General features: G+C 41.2%; 1 protein-coding gene across 1 annotated transcript in view; it reads right to left on the bottom strand.

Annotated features, from left to right (window-relative positions):
* Window positions 1-20,035, bottom strand: part of LOC126214892 (ectopic P granules protein 5 homolog) — a 388,516-nt gene that overhangs the window by 74,702 nt on the left and 293,779 nt on the right. Inside the window, exons 32-35 of the mRNA XM_049941536.1 lie at window positions 18,594-18,754; window positions 9,202-9,381; window positions 7,081-7,262; window positions 1,419-1,627 (exon numbers count right to left, since the gene is read on the bottom strand). Coding sequence (XP_049797493.1) covers window positions 1,419-1,627; window positions 7,081-7,262; window positions 9,202-9,381; window positions 18,594-18,754 — 732 coding nt within the window. The remainder of the gene's footprint in view (window positions 1-1,418; window positions 1,628-7,080; window positions 7,263-9,201; window positions 9,382-18,593; window positions 18,755-20,035) is intronic.

The following is a 20,035-nucleotide window of genomic DNA, read 5'->3' as shown; positions in this document are numbered from 1 at the left end:
CACCATTTTAGAGGTTTCCAGCTAACTCAAGATTTATTGTTGCAGAAGTGCATATGGAGTATATTAAATGATTACATTTACAGAGCAATAGGAGCAATAGTGCAAGCAGTTCTGAGGTACCAGGTATCAGGTACCAGGTATCAATCCATGCTGAAACATCCAATTAGTACACGGTGTAGCCTCCATGGGCGGCAAAGCATGCACTGATCCTGGCCTCCAGTTGATCAAACAGATGGTAAATACTGTCCTGGGATACGTTATACCACCACGTCCTATTCATGTAGTTCCATAAGGGTTGTTGCTTAATGAGTCACACGAGTCATTTCTCATCCTATCATATCCCACATGTGCTCGATTGGAGACAAGTCTCTATACTGTGGTAGCTGTATCTGCCACCACTGACTTGCTAGCCAGGGAAGCTGCTGCACATCTTGCAGAGCACATTGATTTTGTTCACAGGCAGTGTGTGGGTGAGCATTATCCTGTTGGACAACACATGATCTTCCTGTTGTGGGCCTAACAACATTTTGCACATACTAAGCTCTGGTTAGCATCCCCTCCAGAAACACCAAAGGTGAATGAGAGTTGTAGCTTATTGCCCCCCCTGACCATAAGGACTGGGGTGAGCACAGTGTGTTTGGATGAATGCACTCTAAAAACAGCACTCACCAGGTCTATGTCATAAAAGCAAACGACCATCTGCCACACGCAGGGAAACTACACTTCCGTCACTGAAGACCACAGCGCTCTATTCCATCTTCCATGTGATCCTCTGACGGCACCAGTCGAGCTGTGCACATTGATGCCGTGGCGCGAGTGGAAGATGGGCTAGAGGTGTGTACGTGCCCGAATAACCAGTTCACAACAGTTGGTGTTGACATGTCTGGGCTCACAAGCTCTCTACTGTGGTAGCTGCATCTGCCACCACTGTCTTACATTACAATACAGTGATACTGACAGGCATCGGTGCTGCTTGGACATCCAGAACCTCATTTGTAGGTGTGAGACTGGTCACGTGACCACTGATACCAGCATCATTGCACAACTGACACAGCACATCTAACGTGAGTGGCAGTTCTCCAAGTCACTTGCAGGGCCACAATGTGACTCCTTTCAAATTTGCACAGGTGGCTGTAAGAAGCACAAGTGTGTCCCTGTGGGTGGCATGCTTGCCTGCTTGCTTCACACATTTACACCACACTGAGCCTTCTGGCTGTAAGCATTCCCTATCAAAGAATAGACACAGGTGACACTCTGGTAGCTATGCTACTATGCTATCTGTTGGTGGACAACAATGAAACCATTCTCAAAACCTTTAATACTCCCGGGTGGCATATGCCATCATTACTTCAAAAATTGACGTTTTAAATGCTTGTGATCTAAAGAAACTAGTAACTCAGATAAAGGCTGGGACTTACTGGCACTGACGACACACTCTATGTCCTCCAGGATGTTCCCAATGGCAGCTCGGAAGTCCTTTTCTCTGCGCAAGAGGAGGGCCTTGTGCCGGCCGGCGCAGTTGGTCAGCAGCTTGACACAGACACGGACGAACGTCTGCCGCTTGGTGAGCGTCTGCGGGTGGAAGTGCACCGCCTCCGGGATATGCGCCGCTGAGACCCGAAGCAGCCTGTGGGCACGAACAGAGGTCTGGCATCGTGACAGCGGCAAGACATTCATCAGCTAGCCACCTGACTTGTCAGTTTGATTTTCACTCAGTATTTCAACAAGATATGGCCCTCGAGTCAGCCACTGGATCACATTTTGTGTATGTCACAAGATTTCCTAAAGGCAACTGCTCTACATCATCGTATCATAGCTAACGGTTACTGCTAGCTAGTGACAACTGTCTGTGTCCGCACTGCAGTGGTCATTATGGGCACCTGGCAGTTAGTTTTATGTTCCACAGATTATTATGAATGACAGATCACAATGATGTAGAACAAGCACACATCACAAATTAACTTGGACATATGATTACATTCTGAGAATTTCTAAGTTTTTTCCCAAAGAAAAAAAGATATACAGATGTTGTGAGTGCTATAATGAAGTACTGTCTGAAAGAAGCTTTATAACTATTCAGTCAGATCTTCATAAGATTACAAAGTGGTGCAAAGATTGGCGATGCCCTTTAAATGTACAGAAATGTAAAACAATGCAATTCACGAAATGAAAAAATGTCTACAATATCAATGATTCAAGAGGGAAGGACTCATCTCGTACTATACCACACAATAACGATTTGTAGGGATATCAAATGCAATGATCACATAGCTTCACTCATATGTAAGGCAGGTGGCAGGTTTCAGTTTTTTGATAGGGAGATGGAAAAAGTCTACGAAGGAGATAGGTTACTAAATACTCATGTGACCCATCTTCGAATATCACGAAGTGTGTTGGGCACGTATAAAATAGCACTAATTTGAGATATTGAATGCATTCAAAGAAGGGCAGAACAGGTTTGTTTGACCCATGGGAGAGCATCACCAAGGTGCGGAAAGAACTGAAGTGACGGATTCTTGAAAACAGACATAAAACTGTCTCAAGAAAACCTGTTTACAAAATTACAAGAACCAACCTCAAGTGATGAATCTAAAAATATACAACAACCTCCTTGTCTTCTTGCAAGAACCACAAAGATAAGGTAACACTGTTCATGGTGTGCACAAAGACTTTTAAGCAATCATTCTTCCAACACTTCAACTGTGAACGGGGGAAAGAGCCCTAATCACTGGTAAAATGAGAAGTACCCTCTCCCATGCAATTCCCAGTGGTTTGGAGATTTGCAAAGTAGTTACCAATTTTGGTTTGGTTCTGTAAGTTGCCTTCCACCTCCACTAACTCAAGTATTTCCGAATTTTATGATCTTAATCGTGATTGTGGTCCCACACTGGTGTTCAGAATGGTGCAACAGAATATGTGGACAAATTGAAATTTAGTAGATGTAATTTGCAAATCACAATTTGGTATTCGCTGTATGACTGAGTTGAAAAACTCGGACTTCTTTTCTGAATGACTGCAGGTTCTACATATACAATGAATAAGAATGAACATCATAAATTAGTAATAAAATCATGTCAATGCTGTATCAGTAACACATCGCAGTGTTGCGTCTTTCCTGCTAGAAATCCTGAAAAATAAAACTCATAATACAACGAACAAAGATGTGAATTTGTGGTATTGAAAGCTGACAAAGGTAATGCAACTGTTTTGTTACCTCGTGGTGTGTATAAAGATAAGATGTATGGTCTGCTAAGTGACTCTACCTATAGGAGGATTGATTACGATCCTACAGGACGTGTGCAACGAAAAACTTCAGCACTATTAAATTCCTCCTCCTTACAGCAAGAGACCAGCAAGAGGTTAAAACCACATGGTTGTGTACCTCCAAGACTGTATGGTCTTCCAAAGATTCATAAAGAGGGTCTTCCTCTGCGTCCAATAGTGAGCAACATTGGAGCTCCTACATATGATTTAGCTAAACATCTCGCTTCCTTACTGAAACCTTTCGTAGGCAAGTGCTCACATCACATACAAAACTCAGCTGATTTTATCAATAGACTGGGGGCTCTTCGTCTTAGCAATGTAGATCTTCTAGTAAGTTTTGATGTGGTCTCACTTTTTACAAAAGTTCCTCTTGCAGATTCTTTGACACTGATTGGTAACATGTTTCCTGTTGATATCACTGCTTTGTTCAGGCACGCACTTTCCTCAACTATTTTATGTTTAATCAAGAATATTTTGAACAGACTGATGGTGTCGCCATGGGTAGCCCCCTGTCTCCTTTGGTCACTAACCTTTTTATGGAGGATTTTGAAGAGAGAGCGCTTGAATCAGCTGCCCTGCAGCCAACAGTTTTTTGACTGTATGTGAATGACACTTTCATAGTGTGGCCTCATGGAGAAGATAAATTAATGGAGTTTCTACATCACCTCAACTCCATTCATAGCAACATCCTGTTCACCATGGAAATAGAGAAAGATGGTTGTTTGCCTTTCTTGGATGTCCTGGTTCGAAGGAAGAATGATGGTTCTCTAAGGCATTCAGTTTACCGGAAACCCACTCATACTGATTTGTACCTGCAAGCATCGAGTTGCCATCACCCATCGCAAACCATGAGTTTGCTTAAAACACTTGTTCATAGAGCTCATACTGTCTCAGATCTAGATAGCTTATCTCAAGAACTCACCAATCTGAGGACAGTATTCAGCGAAAATGGGTATTCCATCCGGCAGATTAACAGGGCACTAACCGTTAAAACTAAGAAGCAGGAAGTGAATAAAGAGGAGAACATGCCAGAACAATCTTTAGCTTTTCTTCCTTTCGTTGGCAACACTTCGTTTAAAATAGCAAGAATCCTCTGAAAATTTCAGGTAAAAGTGGTTTTCTGCCCACCATCGAAGATTGCGGACCTTGTGGGATCAGTTAAGGACAATCTGTTACTATGAAAGGCCGGAATTTACAAGATACCGTGCCAAAGTGGTATGGCTTACATAGGTCAAACCACACGCACCGTGAAAGAACGCTGCACTGAACATCAACGTTACACCCGCCTTTTGCAGCCAAGCAAGTCCGCTATTGCTGAACATTGTATTTCTACTGGACATTCAATGGAGTATGAGAAAACGATGATTTTGTCCACAGCAATGTCTTTCTGGGACTCCATTATTAAAGAATCCGTAGAAATACGACTGGCGGAAAATCTGTTAAACCGTGACAGCGGCTACCAGCTGGACAGTGCATGGAATCCCGTTCATCTCCACGATTTGCTCAAATCGAAGACAACAGAGTGCGTCGACGGCAGTGGCAAACAGTAACGCCGAGGGTGACTGAGTTCCGCTATTCCACCAGCGAGGGCGCTGCCGGCGGGCAGTGTTGGTTCAACTATCAAGTCTTCGACGCATGCGCAGATTAGTTACAGTACGCTATATATTGCGGAGCAGAGGACGTTATCGCCAGTCTGCGACGGCTCACCTGAAGATGACTGGCAGGTGCCCAGTTGAAATATCGTGCGAAGTATTGAACGACGACCGGCTACAAGCCCGAAATTTGTTTGAACAACGAACAAAGAGATTAAAAATGTGAACTGATTAAGCAATAATTAAACAGAACTTTAGAAACTGAAAATAAGTTAGTATATTGTGAAATGACTATAACTACAGCTCACAAAGGAGGTGGCCTACAAAACACTCGTTTGACCTATACTTGAATATTGCTCATCAGTGTGGGATCCGTACCAGATCGGGTTGACGGAGGAGATAGAGAAGATCCAAAGAAGAGTGGCGCGTTTTGTCACAGGGTTATTTGGTAACTGTGATTGCGTTACGGAGATGTTTAGCAAACTCAAGTGGCAGACTCTGCAAGAGAGGCGCTCTGCATCGCAGTCTAGCTTGCTCGCCAGGTTTCGAGAGGGTGCGTTTCTGGATGAGGTATTGAATATATTGCTTCCCCCTACTTATACCTGCCGAGGAGATCACGAATGTAAAATTAGAGAGACTCGAGCGTGCACGGAGGTTTCAGACAGTCGTTCTTCCCGCAAACCATATGCGACTGGAACAGAAAAGGGAGGTAATGACAGTGACACGTGAAGTGCCCTCCGCTACACACCATTGAGTGGCTTGCGGAGTGTAAATGTAGATGTAGATGTACTGGTTTCTGTTTTGCTCAATATGGTACTGACTTTGCCTTTTGTGTGAATTTATTACCTCATGCAGCCACCATTGTTACACAAACATATCATTAAAATGACTGCAATGTTGGGAGAATTGTATTGGGAAATGCATCACTAAGCATAGTATAGGGCAGTCAAATGAAACTGAAACAGAAGGAAAAAAGTAATTAAACTGTTTGCTATTTGATAAGTAATTGCCATAACTGTTAACACATTTATCCCATTGTGAGACAAGATCAGCACTTTATGAAGGATGTGCAAGAGCTTCCCAGTGAACCTTGATTGAAGTGAGCACCACCAATTCCAAATGCCCACAAGTGCTGATAGATGGCTTTATTCTGTTGCAGAATAATGCCCACCCACATGTTACCAAGGTTGTTGCGACTAAACTGCAGAAGTCTTGCTGGTAAGCCTCCTTACAATTGTGATCTCTTCCCATGTGACTTTTTGGAACCCTGATGAAAGACAATGGATTTCCTCTGGATGAAGAGTGGCATGCCTGGGTACAATCATGGTTCCATAGGCGGCTGCAAACGTTTTTGCATGAAGGTACTGACCATCTTGTCTCACAATGGGATACATGTGTTAACAGGTACGGTTATTACTTTTGATGTAATCAACTGTTTCTTACTTTTTCCATCTGTCTTATTTTCATTTGACTGCACTTTATAGACGAGTTTAGCTATTTGGGCAGCAAAGTAACTGGAATGTCAAAAGTAGAGAGGACATAAAATGCAGACTTGACTATAGCAAGGAAAGTGTCCCTGAAAAGGCTAAATTTGTTGCCATCAAATATAAATTTAAGTGTTGGGAAGTTTTTCCTGATGGTATTTATCTGGATTAAGCCTTGTGAGGAAGCAAAACATGTACAGCAAACAGCAAGGAGAACATAGTTTTTAAAATGTGGTGCTGCAGAAGAATGCTAATATTAGGTATATGTGAAAGTACTGAAATGAACACGGGAAAAAAATTATGGTACAACTTGTCAACAGAAAGGATTAATTGACAGAATACTTCCTGAAACATAAAGGAATAGTCAAGTGTATGGGTTAAAAATTGTAGGTAGCATCCAAGGCTTGAATCAGTAAGAAAACTCAAGTGGATGTAGGTTGCGATAGTCATATAGTACTATTTTTAATGTGTGGAGGTTTCTATTTGTTTACATATATTTCAGAATGGTTGTTAGTCAACTGAAACTGCTTTCACCTAGTTGTAAGAACACTATATTGCAATCCAGATCATTTAAAATTTATGATGAATAATACAGATCACTGTGACTTTCTCACCTGATGTTATCAGGCCTTAAAATTCATCAACACACTCTTCAGACTGAAGACCACAACAACAACAACAACAACAACAAGTCATTATTCACTGATTTGCACAAACAAAACTGTCCAGCACTGACTTACCCAAGTGTTGCAATGTCTATGCTGCGGCCTGTGTCATCGTCATCAGTATCCTCGGGTGCCAGAATGACGCGTGGATCACAGCTCATGACGTACCAGTTGGCAATGGACTCGAAGGCAGTCGAGTCAAGCAGATGCCACGCAAACCTTCGAGACTCGAGGAGCAGGGGCAGTAGCTTTGTAGACTGCAAAGAAAGTCATTTATCCGGGCATTATATACTAATGACATAAGACCGGATCACACAACTATCACAAATACAAGGTGTGTCTGCAAAGTAATACAACAACATCTATTACAAGCATCCTACAATGAAGACAGTGCTAAGTTTTGAGCTTTGCTGACAGTCTTGGAGATTTTGCATTCTTTTAAATCTGACATACCTTTTCTGTCACTTCTTCAACAGTGTGCTCACTTGTTCGTGTATGATGGTGAAGCTGCTTTGCTCATTATTAATTTATTTCATATAATACTCTCAATTCCTGTCAACATAACTTTTTTGAGTTTTAAGCCAAATTTGGTCAGTGCCTACATAGTTAGTATGTAAGGTATAGAGAGTGCCTCTTAGGAGGGTGTCAAGCAAATTTTTATATGCTTTTTTCAATAGATGTATTCTGTGTTTACTTTTGGGAAAGTTAGACTGCTACTCACTGCGAAGATGACACGCTGAATTGCAGACAGACATAATAGAAAGGCACTTACACTTTAGTCTTTGGCCAAAGCCTTCATCAGAAAGGAAACACATGGTCACATTCATTCACACAAGCAAGCACACCTCACACAAACATGACCGCCATCTCTGGCAGCTCTGACCAGAATGCAACTTTCACGAGATTAGATTAGATTAGTACTTGTTCCATAGATCATGAATACGACACTTTGTAATGATGTGGAACGTGCCAGGTTAATAAAAGGTGTCCATACAAGATATTACATTACACAAAATATTACAAGACACTTAATATTGAACAACAAACAGCAATCTGGGGAAGCATGGAAGGTGAAAGGACAGCATGCTCTGCTCTCTCTCGTTACCTATGCCTTGCTCTCCTTTCTCCTTCCCTGCCCCCTCCCGACTGCTGTTTTTGTTCATGTGACAGTTGCATTGTGATCCGAGCTGTCGGAGATGGCGGTCATGTGTGAAGAGATGTGCTTGTTTGTGTGAATGAATGTGTGTATGTTTCCTTTTCTGATTAAGTGTTTGGCTGTCACTATTGTTGAGGCTCTCCAGTATTGGAATAGCACCCCAGCATTCGATGTCCAATGCTATTCCAATACCGGAGAGCCTCGGCAATAGTGACAACCTAAGAAGAGGAAAATAAGCTGAAGATGTGAAGTTTGTGTTAGGGAAGACATTGGACTATGGCTATTGTGCAGCGATGTTAGCTATAATGCTATGGTAGTGTAATGGTTAGCATACTTGCCTAGTAAGCAAGGAGATCTGTGTTCAAGTCCTGGCCACTGCACAAATTTTAATTCATTTCTTCAGCTTCCATCATTATTGTAGATAAAGATGAGACTCAAATGTCTCAAGGAAAATTTAATTATATCAGATCTATAAATCACCTCCATCTGAGTGAGGCACAGGCAAGATTTCCCCATTACGTTCAATGCTGAAGTGCTATCCCAATACAGGAGAGCCTCAGCAATAGTGATGAACTAAGAAGGGGAAAATAAGTTGAAGATGAAGATGTGAACTGAAGTTTGTGTTTTGGGGGGTGGGGGCAAGGGACTAGGGTAGTCCGTGCAGCCAAATTAGCTATAATACTGTGGTGGTGTAAGCAAGGAGATGCACTCACTAAAGGGTTAATCCTTTTACAGGCTGTAGAGAGTACCGCCAACTGTATTTCTCTGGGAAACATTGCACCAGCTGTAGTTTCTGTTTGTTGTGAAATACAGTTTTAGTTGTCGTGAAACATCTCTTGTGCCTTTCAGGGCCCCTCAGGAAATATACATACCACCAAGTAACATTGTTTCACAATTTAGACGAAATAAGTTGCTGTTGATGCAGGTGGTGACCATGATGTTGGCCATGGAAATGGTGCAGGTACAGAGGAATTTCACAGTTCACATAAAAATGTTAAACTATGGATACTAAAGATGTTACTTTTCATAATGTCACCTACCTGTCTGACAGATGGCTCACAGGAGAGCTTGACAAGCAGGTGGAGGAGGCACGCATGGGCTCTCGCTGTGAGGGCTGGCGGGAAAGTGGACAGCACGTGTCCCACCCACGACCACCAGGCCACCTCGACGAACATGCCGCCCAGGAACTGGTGGCAGTCTGGCAGGTACTGGTCCACCACCTGAGGGCACAAGAAACATAGTCTACATCTGCAGCTACATCAATAAACTATAAACCACTGCAAAGTGCGGTTTCTTCCCACTACACTTCACATGAGGGCAGTGCACAGAATAGTACCACACATCTCACCGTCAGCAGGACAAATGCACTGACAAACAAAAGGATGCTGTAATCAACTGTCATCTAGAAAAATAATAACAATGAAACTTTGACAAGCAGTGCTCTGCTGCAATGAAACATTTAAGGAAAATTGTGTAGGTCACATCAAAAACCACTGAAATTAATCACTGAGTTGGCAGCACTGGTGCCTACCCGTAGCTGCAGCTTTGTCGCTAGAAGTACTTCCCATATTTAAACACCTTCCTTTATACAGGGTGGCCATAATTACACTTTCACTATGTGAGAGCACCCCCATGAAAAACGAATAATCACAGGACAATGAGACTTTGTGGAACCATTTACAAGGATATGCAGGAGAGTAATAACGAATAAACCACAGAAAAGCGCATGTTAATTTCCAGGCAGGAGGGTAACATTTCTTAACTGCTTAGTATGTTTACGCTCCAGGTTACTAATGTTGCTCAATATGGTGACCATTTGTGTCCACGACAGCCTGGAGCCACACCAGAGATACCACCTCACAATTGTTTGTAGCATTTTTCGAACGGTGGATTACGGAATGTTCAGCTGTCCTAACACATCTGGTGCACAGCCTGATGATCATACATTGTGTCCAGAATTCTCAGCCATGCCAAAAGTAACTTCTTCAACAGTTTTTGCAGCAATTGGTCATTGGCCTCTCTGAGGAGCAAGTCCCAAATCATCATCTCCAAGCCCAGTGCAGAAAGAGGACCTCGCAGTATTCCTTTAATGTGTCGATAGTCACTCAGAGTTGCAGCACTATTGCTGCTGTTTTGGTATAACAGCTTTATGAGTAAAGCCCTGCTCACCTCATCCAAACCCATGTTGATTGTCTGCCACTGTAATGCACAATGACACTTGTGTTTCAACTGTACACAATACCAACGCCTAATGGAAAGCCATGACACTAACACTACTAACAACGCAAATCCTGCATACTGTGAACACATTTCCTATAATGTTAGATATCCATATACTAAATATTTTTCGTCTACACTGGCTCAAGTAGCGAAAGTTTGATTATGACCACCCTGTATGTGCTCCACCGGAGTAATTGATGATTTTTGTATTTAAATTATCACTTAAAATCACATCACATGAAGTACGCTGTATTTTGCATTGTGAAATATCAAATAATACTAATGATAAATTGGGATTGAAGCTGTATTTGATTGTGAATTAGTTAACTGACAAACTTGAGTTAAGTGAGTGCTGAGGTCTCGTTTTAACTGGAAATAACTACGTCCTCAGATTATATCTTACATCTGAAGCACTAAACTGTTGGCCTACATTTTGTGGCTCTAAATAACCAAACTTCATTAAGTTTAAAGTGTGTTAAGTGATTTAGTTCTAATTTTAAGTGTTAAGTCCATTGCAATGTGAAATAAGTGTGTATATTGCTGTACGTAAGTCTGAAAGGGAGTGGTATGTGAAGGTAGTGAGTGGATTGGAATTCCACTGGAGTGATTGCAGTGGGGAACTGACTGGGGAACTCGATGAGGCTCCCCTGTGGAACAGTAGGCTCTGCTAAAAAGACAAAAGAACCACTGAACAGCATGCAGAGACTTGTGGCCATCAGCCTGAATTAGATTACGCAGACTTTGAACTAGATGTGTTGAAAGTGGAAAAAGATAATGGAATTGGGTGAAGGATGAAAGGGGAACAGTTCTTCAACTTCTTCAAGTACATTTGAGCTTTTCACATCTAATAAGTTTGACTTGTTACCTGAAGTAGGAATGGAACAATCTCATCCAGGTGTAGCTCACAGTAGGATGCAGAAGATGTCTAGCAAGAAATTAAATGTGGACCAGTAACAAAAGAGATTAAGAAGAATCTTCATGCTAGATAGTAGCCACAGCAGGGGTATAAGCAAGATGGTAAAGGACAAATTAGGGACAATGTACCACATCACAAGTATTAGGCTTAGCCTGGTGACAGAGAGTACAGAGACGTTGTGTAAAGATTTTGACAGAGAATATCAGGTGATCGTGGTAGGTGGAACAGGGAATAGCGTGGCAAATGGAATAGGTGTAGCAATTTCATACACAAGTGTGAGTTTTGTGGAAGTCCTAGAGGGCCACAACTAGCCCTGGATTAATAGTACTGTGAGCAATGTGAATACTGAGTAGAGAAGGCTAATGCTGACTAAAATTAAATCACATGCATGAGTGCAGTGCCTGTTACAACAATTGGAGATGGAGATTTACTAGGCAAGGCCTACACCCACAACAAGAGAGGGTAAGATATGTTGGCTGATATTACAAAAAATGTATAGGGGCAGGAATTGTGTGACTGGACTGAAGAGTTCGTAGATAACAGGACACAGAATGTCATTCTCAATGGAGAGAAGTCTTCCGAAGTAAGAGTGATTTCAGGTGTGCCGCAGGGGAGTGTCGTAGGACCGTTGCTGTTCACAATATATATAAATGACCTTGTGGATAACATCGGAAGTTCACTGACGCTTTTTGCAGATGATGCTGTAGTATATCGAGAGGTTGTAACAATGGAAAATTGTACTGAAATGCAGGAAGATTTGCAACGAATTGATGCATGGTGCAGGGAATGGCAATTGAATCTCAATGAAAACAAGTGTAGTGTGCTGCGAATACATAGAAAGAAAGATCCCTTATCATTTAGCTACAATACAGCAGGTCAACAACTGGAAGCAGTTAATTCCATAAATTATCTGGGAGTAGACATTAGGAGTGATTTAAAATGGCATGACCATATAAAATTAAACGTCGGTAAATCAGATGCCAGACTGAGATTCATTGGAAGAATTCTAATAAGGAAATGCAGTCCAAAAACAAAGGAAGTAGGTTACAGTACACTGGTTCACCCACTGCTTGAATTCTGCTCACTGGTGTGAGATTCATACCAGATAGGGTCGATAGAAGAGATAGAGAAGATCCAACGGAGAGCGGCGTGCTTCATTACAGGATCATTTAGTAACCGCAAAAGCGTTACAGAGATAACCGATAAACTCCAGTGGAAGACTCTGCAAGAGAGATGCTAAGTAGCTCGGTACGGGCTTTTGATGAAGTTTCGAGAACATACCTTCACCGAGGAGTCAAGCAGTATATTGCTCCTTCCTACGTATATCTCGCGAAGAGACCACGAGGATAAAATCAGAGAGATTAGAGCTCACACAGAGGCATACTGACAATCTTTCTTTCCACAAGCAATACGAGATTGGAATATAAGGGAGAACCGATAGAGGTGCTCAAGGTACCCTCCGCCACACACCGTCAGGTGGCTTACGGAGTATGGATGTAGATGTAGAACAGGGGAGAGGGGGGCGGGGGGGGGGGTGGGGGGGGGGGGGTTCAACGACACTGTCAAAGCGACGCCTTTTAGCAAAGATAAGATCTGAAGAACAGGAGAAAAAACAATGCTGCTAGCATGGGACCCAGCTGTCTGCCCCACAGGATGCCAGATGGAATTTTTGCTCAAAATTTAGTAATGAGATCCCTCACTGGCTAATAGCAATTATTTTGGTAGCAGGGGAGAGTTCCCATGCATGTGTAAGTGCACACCTTCTCACTGGCTGTCACTAGAAGTCTGTTACACAGTGAGGGGAGACTTTCTGCCTTCCTCTCCACTCCAAGGAAGTAATGTACTTCACTGGTAAACCACAGGAGACTCTGTAAGAATAGGGGCTTTGTTAGCATGTTTATTAAATTATTACTGGTTGGAACTCACACGGTCTATTGCAACTGGCCGACGAGATTCTGATGCTGGCACAACTGGATATGTTTTGTAGAGGACAGTAAGAAAGTATTTGCTCCAGGGGCATCGTAGTGAACAGTAGCTCCATAGGCATCATAGTGAACATCAAGTTAGTGAGAGCTATCTTCAATTTAGAGCAGAACTTAGATGCTGGTGAGAATTCTCACCCATCCCTGCATCCAAAATCCCTGTTGTTACTAGCGTCTGAGGGATACCTTTTTGTGGAACCAACATCAATTATTAGCCTAGATAGAAATTTTGGTTGTTTTCCAGGAAATGGACTTACACACTGTCAACAAAGTAAACATCATGTGCTACTGTAAAGTTTACTTTAACAAAGGAAAGTAAGAGGCCAGCAAGCAGATACAGAAAGAAAGCATATGATGGTACAAAGACTGTAATGTTGGACTTTGTATACCACAGTGTTTTTTAAGGCTACTATTTGGAAGCAAAATTACATGTAATCATTTTTTGTCATAAAATATTAAATGCATGTGCACTTGAGAGGTTATTATTTTGTTTTTATCACTACCTGAAATCTTTGTGAGCAAAAGTAAAACTTTAGTCAGGGTGGCAGTTCTCTCATGTTTTTGGGAACACTAATAGACTAGTACTGATGCAAACTTATATCCTAATCTATAAAGTATAAGGTTTAAAATGATGCTAGATGTGTGCCTCTGAGCTGCTTCACTATTGTGTAACTATTTCTTAAAGTTTCTAGAAAATCACCAGTTCACCTACACAGTCGAGAAGCAGAGATAGCAGTGTTGACTGTGTTAATGATCAAATTGTTAGAATATATTTTGTCTGGCACACGAGAAATGTCCAGAAAGAATGAGTACTGAACCTCTAATTCTCAAAGAAATTTGTTTTCAGCAAAATAGGCAGCACTGCATTCAAGGACAAGGTGTTGGCAGCAAAACAAACACTTGTTTGTCTCAGTCAGGTGTTGAAATGAATTTCTCCAATCCAAATCCTGCCAGCTGCAAGGTGAGGAGCGTAATACAGTTGCTTCTTGGAAGAGGAATTATGCTGATCCAGATATTTAACAAAATCAAAACTGTTTATGATGATGCTCTGATGACTCACACTAATGTGTACAAGTGGTGTCTAGAGTTGCAAGCCACCAGAACAAACATTCATGATGAACAAATGAATGGATGTCCCTCAGCTGTCACTGTTGACATGGTGAACAACATAGGAGAAACAATTTGTGATGACTATAGATAGGCTTTGGATGAGATGATGTAATGCTTCCAGAAATCTCAAGATATCTTCTGCGTGGACTCGTTAATGAAACAGTTGGTTTTGGAACATTGTGAGACAACATGGGGAGGGGGGGGGGGGTACCAACATAGCACACAAAGTAAACAGAATCCCATGTTCATTGGAGTTTCGTGAGTGCTCAAAATGGACGGTAAACATTTTTGTGAATCTACTGTGACTGGCAAAAAAATGTGTGTGGCCCACTACACCCCTGTGGTTAAAAGACAATCAATCCCTTCTCACAATAGGCAGAAAAATTCTAAAACGATTATTTCGGCCCAAATACTCATGGCCTCAGTCTTCCAAGACCATAAAGGCATTCTCCTCACTAAATTTTTGCATCTGGGAGAAACAATTAATTCTGCATGGTAACGCAAAATCCTAAAATAAACTGCAAAGGAAGGGGACTATTAACAATGGGAGTGTGCTTGTTGCATGACAATGCATGTCTTCAAGCAGGCAATCCTACACACCAAGTCTTGGAATCATTTGATTGGGATGCCACTGACCACCCAGCTCACAGCCATAATCTAGAATCTTCAGATATTCCTTTTTTCACCTCTCTGAAGTTGTTTGTGAGCGAAAAAAGTTTTCTACTGACAATGAGATAGAGTGTGCCTTCAAACAATGGGCCAAAGACATGTGTATCTGTGAATGGGCCAGAGAGACGTATATCTGTGAATTTGTGAAGGTTTCATAAATATTTTGCCTTTTTGATTTTTAAACATTTCAGTATTTTTAATTTCTGGACTTGCTCATATAGCACATAAAACAGAGGAAGGGGAGGGAGGGAGCTACTGAAATGGGGCCTGATATTTTTATGAAATGATAGGCTTCTGTGACAACTCAGGATGTCTGTGACATTTAGTAGTAATTACATGTCAGGACACTACACTGTGGGAGATATTATTACAATATGTGCAGATGGGAGATCATCTTTAACCCATCATATCTACAGGGCAGAATAGTATGTCAGCATTTCCACCAGCTGTGCATGGCTGCATGTATCTTTGCTATCTTGGAAGGTGTTTACAAGACAAAGGAGAAAGAAAGAAAGATTATGGATACGATGGATTCCATAAAAACTGAATGTCAAACTGGCTAGTGTTGATATACTTCTTGTCTTGATATTTTCCAAGCAACGTCAATTAAAAAAAAATTTTTTAAATATCTGTCAGCCCACTTGGTATGCAAGACTGCTTTTGTAAGAGAAGGTGTGAATACAGAAGTTTTAAAGTTCACTCGTTTACATCATTCAAGCAGCTTGTAAGACAATTAACACCCTCTCTCAGCATCCATCGAAGCACAAGCAGACAAAGTCCAGTAAAGCTACTGTAAAACACGATTGAGTGAAACTGACTAGCAGGGCCATCTCAGCAAGCATCAAGAAAGGTAACTGAGAGAAATTTACTAAATAAATCTGCTAATACATAACATCAAAGGCTTACAAACTGCACATAGGAAATGCAGCTATGATGCCACACCTAAAAACCATCACAGTTGCATTTCAGCCTGTGCATGTCGCCACCCTCATCCCCCCCTCCCCCCGACACAAACATGGGTGTGTGGGGGGAAGAGGTGGGAAGGAGGGAGGGAGGGGGAGGGAGGGAGGGAGAGAGAGAGAGAGAGAAGCCAGATCATGACAGAAATGGACATTTTGACAGCACACTGGTTTATCATTATTATTGAGCAAAGTGTCTCCTTCCACAGTGCAACCATGGCACAGAGAGGCATTATGGTTCAGTACCAAAAATACAGTCATAAATACAGTCATTCCTGGGCAGTGTGAAAGAGGATCTGCCTATATGCATAGCAGGAGTGTATTATATCCCTGAATGTGTGGTCTTTCATACAAAGGCCAAAAGACAGGGAATTAACTCAGAATCACGTCCTTCATGCCAACCAGCTAGGATACTGAAAACATCGACCATAGGAAAACCAACTCTCACTTTCCTCACATGACATCCGGAAAGCCATGCAGTGAGGCAGTGAAAATGGAAATGATCGAATGGACACCTAGTGCGAATCTTTCCATTATGATGCCACTTCGGTGACTTGCACGTCATTTGAAAATGAGATGAAATTATTAGAACACAAATGCCCAGTCCCTGAGTGAAGAAAATCTCTGGCCTGGCTAGGAATCGAACCCAGCACTGACTCTCAAAAACCATTTGACCCATTACTATACATGTGGCTATTATGGAAAGCATGATGGTACACAGTATCAACCAAAGTTTGTGACTCGACAGGGGATTTTGGTAGGCAGGATGCTCCATATCATCTCAGCTGGAGAGTAATGAACAGAAGTAGAAGTAATTACAGGTATGCTGCAGGGAAATGTGTTGAGACTCTTGCTGTTCATCTTGCATATTAATGACCTTGCAGACAAAGTGCAAATCTGTCACACTTGCAGTACATATATTGTGGTGACTAGTTTTGAATCAACTGGTTCATTCTCAAGCCTGGCCTACTGAGAGTACACTGAATGTGTCTGCTCTTAAGGACAACCATCTAATATTGACAATACATGTAACATACGGTGATGGTGGATAAATGTCGCAGCGTACATATGCTCACTGTACAAGTCAGAAACACACTGTTTGATTCTGATTTGTATAGTGAGCATATGTATATTATTCCCTAATCAAACTGACTGATTCTGTATTGTATATTGATCATACGTAAATTGTGATATTTATCTTTATTGTGATATTAATCCACTGTGACTGTGTGGTGCACATATTGTCAGTATTAAATGGTTGTCATTAAGATCAGGCACTTTCACTGCAGACTGAATAGGTCAGACTTGAGAATGAGCCAGTCTGTTCAGAACTAGTCGTCAAATATATGTATGCAACTCTGACAGATTTGAAATAAACTTTTCATGAAATAAAAGTCCTACAACAACAAAATGTTCAAACTGCATACTTGCAGACAATATTAACAGTAACATCCGATGTTTGGGAGGTGATTCAACTTTATATAATATATATAACTGTGTATAATGTATATAATATCTGAAAAACATTACATGAATAAATGTAAAGAAGAACAGCAGTTAGTCGCAGAAATCTTTAATTACCTAAAGACACAGATTTTGGCTACAACATTATTCATCATCAGTGCATTACCATAAAAGTTATAGAGGCACAGACATGTCAGAGCATAAATTTGTGGCAACTGATGTTAGTATTTATATGGCAACAACCAGCCACGTAAATACTAGCATCAATTATCACTGACATATCTGTGGAAAGATGACTTCTGGTAATGCCCTAATGATGACTGTGTTATAGCCAAAATCGATATCTGCAACAGATTATGGATTTCTGCAGTTGACTGTTGTCCTCCTTTACATCTGAATGTTCAACGGTCACTTTGCACCACTGGTACCCAATGGATTCCAGTTTCATTAAACTAAAATCTCACTGCCTGAATTTACCCAATTTATCGTCTAAAGACTTCTTTACATTCCCCTATGTGAAAAAAAAAATGTGTAGACCATGATTCTCATCATCTCAAAAAAGGTGCTGCATAATACCAAAACAATGTTTCCAAAATTGGCTCGAACACACAAGGAAGTGTATAAATATTTTTAGAAATCATAAAATGTTTTGTACAAACGATGGAAAATCCAGGATGCGGATAGTGACAGTATTATGAAAAGAATAATTGTTACTTATCACGTAGCAGAGATGATGAGATAGGCACAACGAAAGATTGTCAAACAAAGCTTCCGGCCAACCAGGTCTTTGCAAGTTATGTTTGCACAAGTGTGTGTACATGTATGTTATCTATTCGCATGAAGACCTGTTTGGCCGAAAGCTTTGTTTGACAGTCTGTTGTCCCTATCTGCAACCCAACATCTCTGCTGTAGGTAGCAACTATCCTTTTCATAATATTGTCAAAATGCTTTGTATCAAACAAATTTTTTTCAAACTTAAAAGATGGTCCTCAATTATTAGTTGAGAAGTGGCACTTGTTAAAGCTTCCAGTGTTGTTCAAAGGGGAATGCACACTGGACTAATAACAGCATGCTGGTGGAATCTCAGTCACAGAGTGTGGAGTGGAACTCACCTTGAGCATCAGCTCCAGGTCATTGAGTCCTGGCCAGAAGCGGTCCCAGGACAATGTGAGCAGACCTCCGTGCAGGACATTCAGGATATAGTCCTTCACTGCCGCATGGGCAAAGTTGTTCACGTAGAACTGCCACACAAAACTCAGCATATTGCTGCAGCCTGAAACAGAATGGGAAATTTGTGTTTAATCTCTCCTCACTAGCAAAGCTGCTTTAGATGAAGCACGAGTTAAGATTGAGAAAGGTTTGGGCTAGAAATTGGTCATGGCACTTGAAAAATAACTATACCAGTATTCACTCCCATATGACGACATAACATCAGTCTTGTGTAAGGGTGTCAGACTTAAAATGCATCCAGTCTACAAAGGAGACTGCTTCCTGCTCACCTGTGTGTCGCATCTTAGAATATTGCTCAAGTGTGTGGTACCTGTACTGGACTGGACTAACAGGAGGCACTGAATGTACTGAACGAAGGATGGCACATACCTGCAGCAAGAAAAACAGTCTAGGTTGCAAATAATGGCAGAAGGTTTATTTGCGAGTTTTGCCTTTCTGAGGTATCTTCAGAATTACAGCCTGGGAAAAAAATAAATAGAAACTGATTAGGGGTATAGCCCTACCTAGCAGAAGAAGATGCTTAAAATTTTTTAAGTACTATATTTAAAAAAACCAGAATAAAGGGAGTTTGGGAATGCAGGTCATTAATAGCCAAAATTTTTGTATGCACCCAGAATGGAAAAGTAAAAAATGTAAAATTATTTTTTTTTTTAATGTGGGCCAAATCCGGCAATGAAAAGCTAATTCACTGTGGAACTGTACAAAGGCTGACAATTCTTACCTTTGGCAAAGCATGCAGTAATGCTGACATAGGGCCACACTTATACTCTCAAAACATAAATATTGCAATACAGATTCTTTTCGTTTATTTTATTATTCAATACCTGGAGACAATAATTTTTACTCAAGATTTTCTTTTTGATGATAAGGGTGTAGTAGTTGTGAATACATAACAACATATGTGCACGATATGTAAAACTGGCGGACAGAAAGCTGCCGATGCAGCAGATGAAAGTTCAGTGTCTGCAAGCACAATAAATTTGAATAAAGTGAAAGATGTAATGGTAAGTAAAGCCAATGAAATGAAACACAGATTGAAAATAAATGGTAAAAGTACACTGAAGTGACAAAAGTCATTGGACTGCAATGTGAACATATACAGGTGGTGGTAGTATCACATACACATTGTATAAGAGGGCAGTGCTTTGGCAGGGTTGTAATTTGTACTCAGGTGATCCACATGAAAATATGGCTGCACAACCAGACTTAACAGACTTTGAATGCAGAATGGTAGTTGGAGCTAGATGCTTGGGACATTCCATTTTGGAAATCATTATGGACTTAAATATTCTGAGATCTACAGTGTCAAGAGTGTGCTGTGAAT

The sequence above is a fragment of the Schistocerca nitens genome, chromosome 12, assembly GCF_023898315.1.
Source record: "Schistocerca nitens isolate TAMUIC-IGC-003100 chromosome 12, iqSchNite1.1, whole genome shotgun sequence".
NCBI classification, from domain to species: domain Eukaryota; kingdom Metazoa; phylum Arthropoda; class Insecta; order Orthoptera; family Acrididae; genus Schistocerca; species Schistocerca nitens.
The sequence above is the reverse complement of the archived record's forward strand: the minus strand, read 5'-3'. Positions and strand labels throughout refer to the sequence as shown.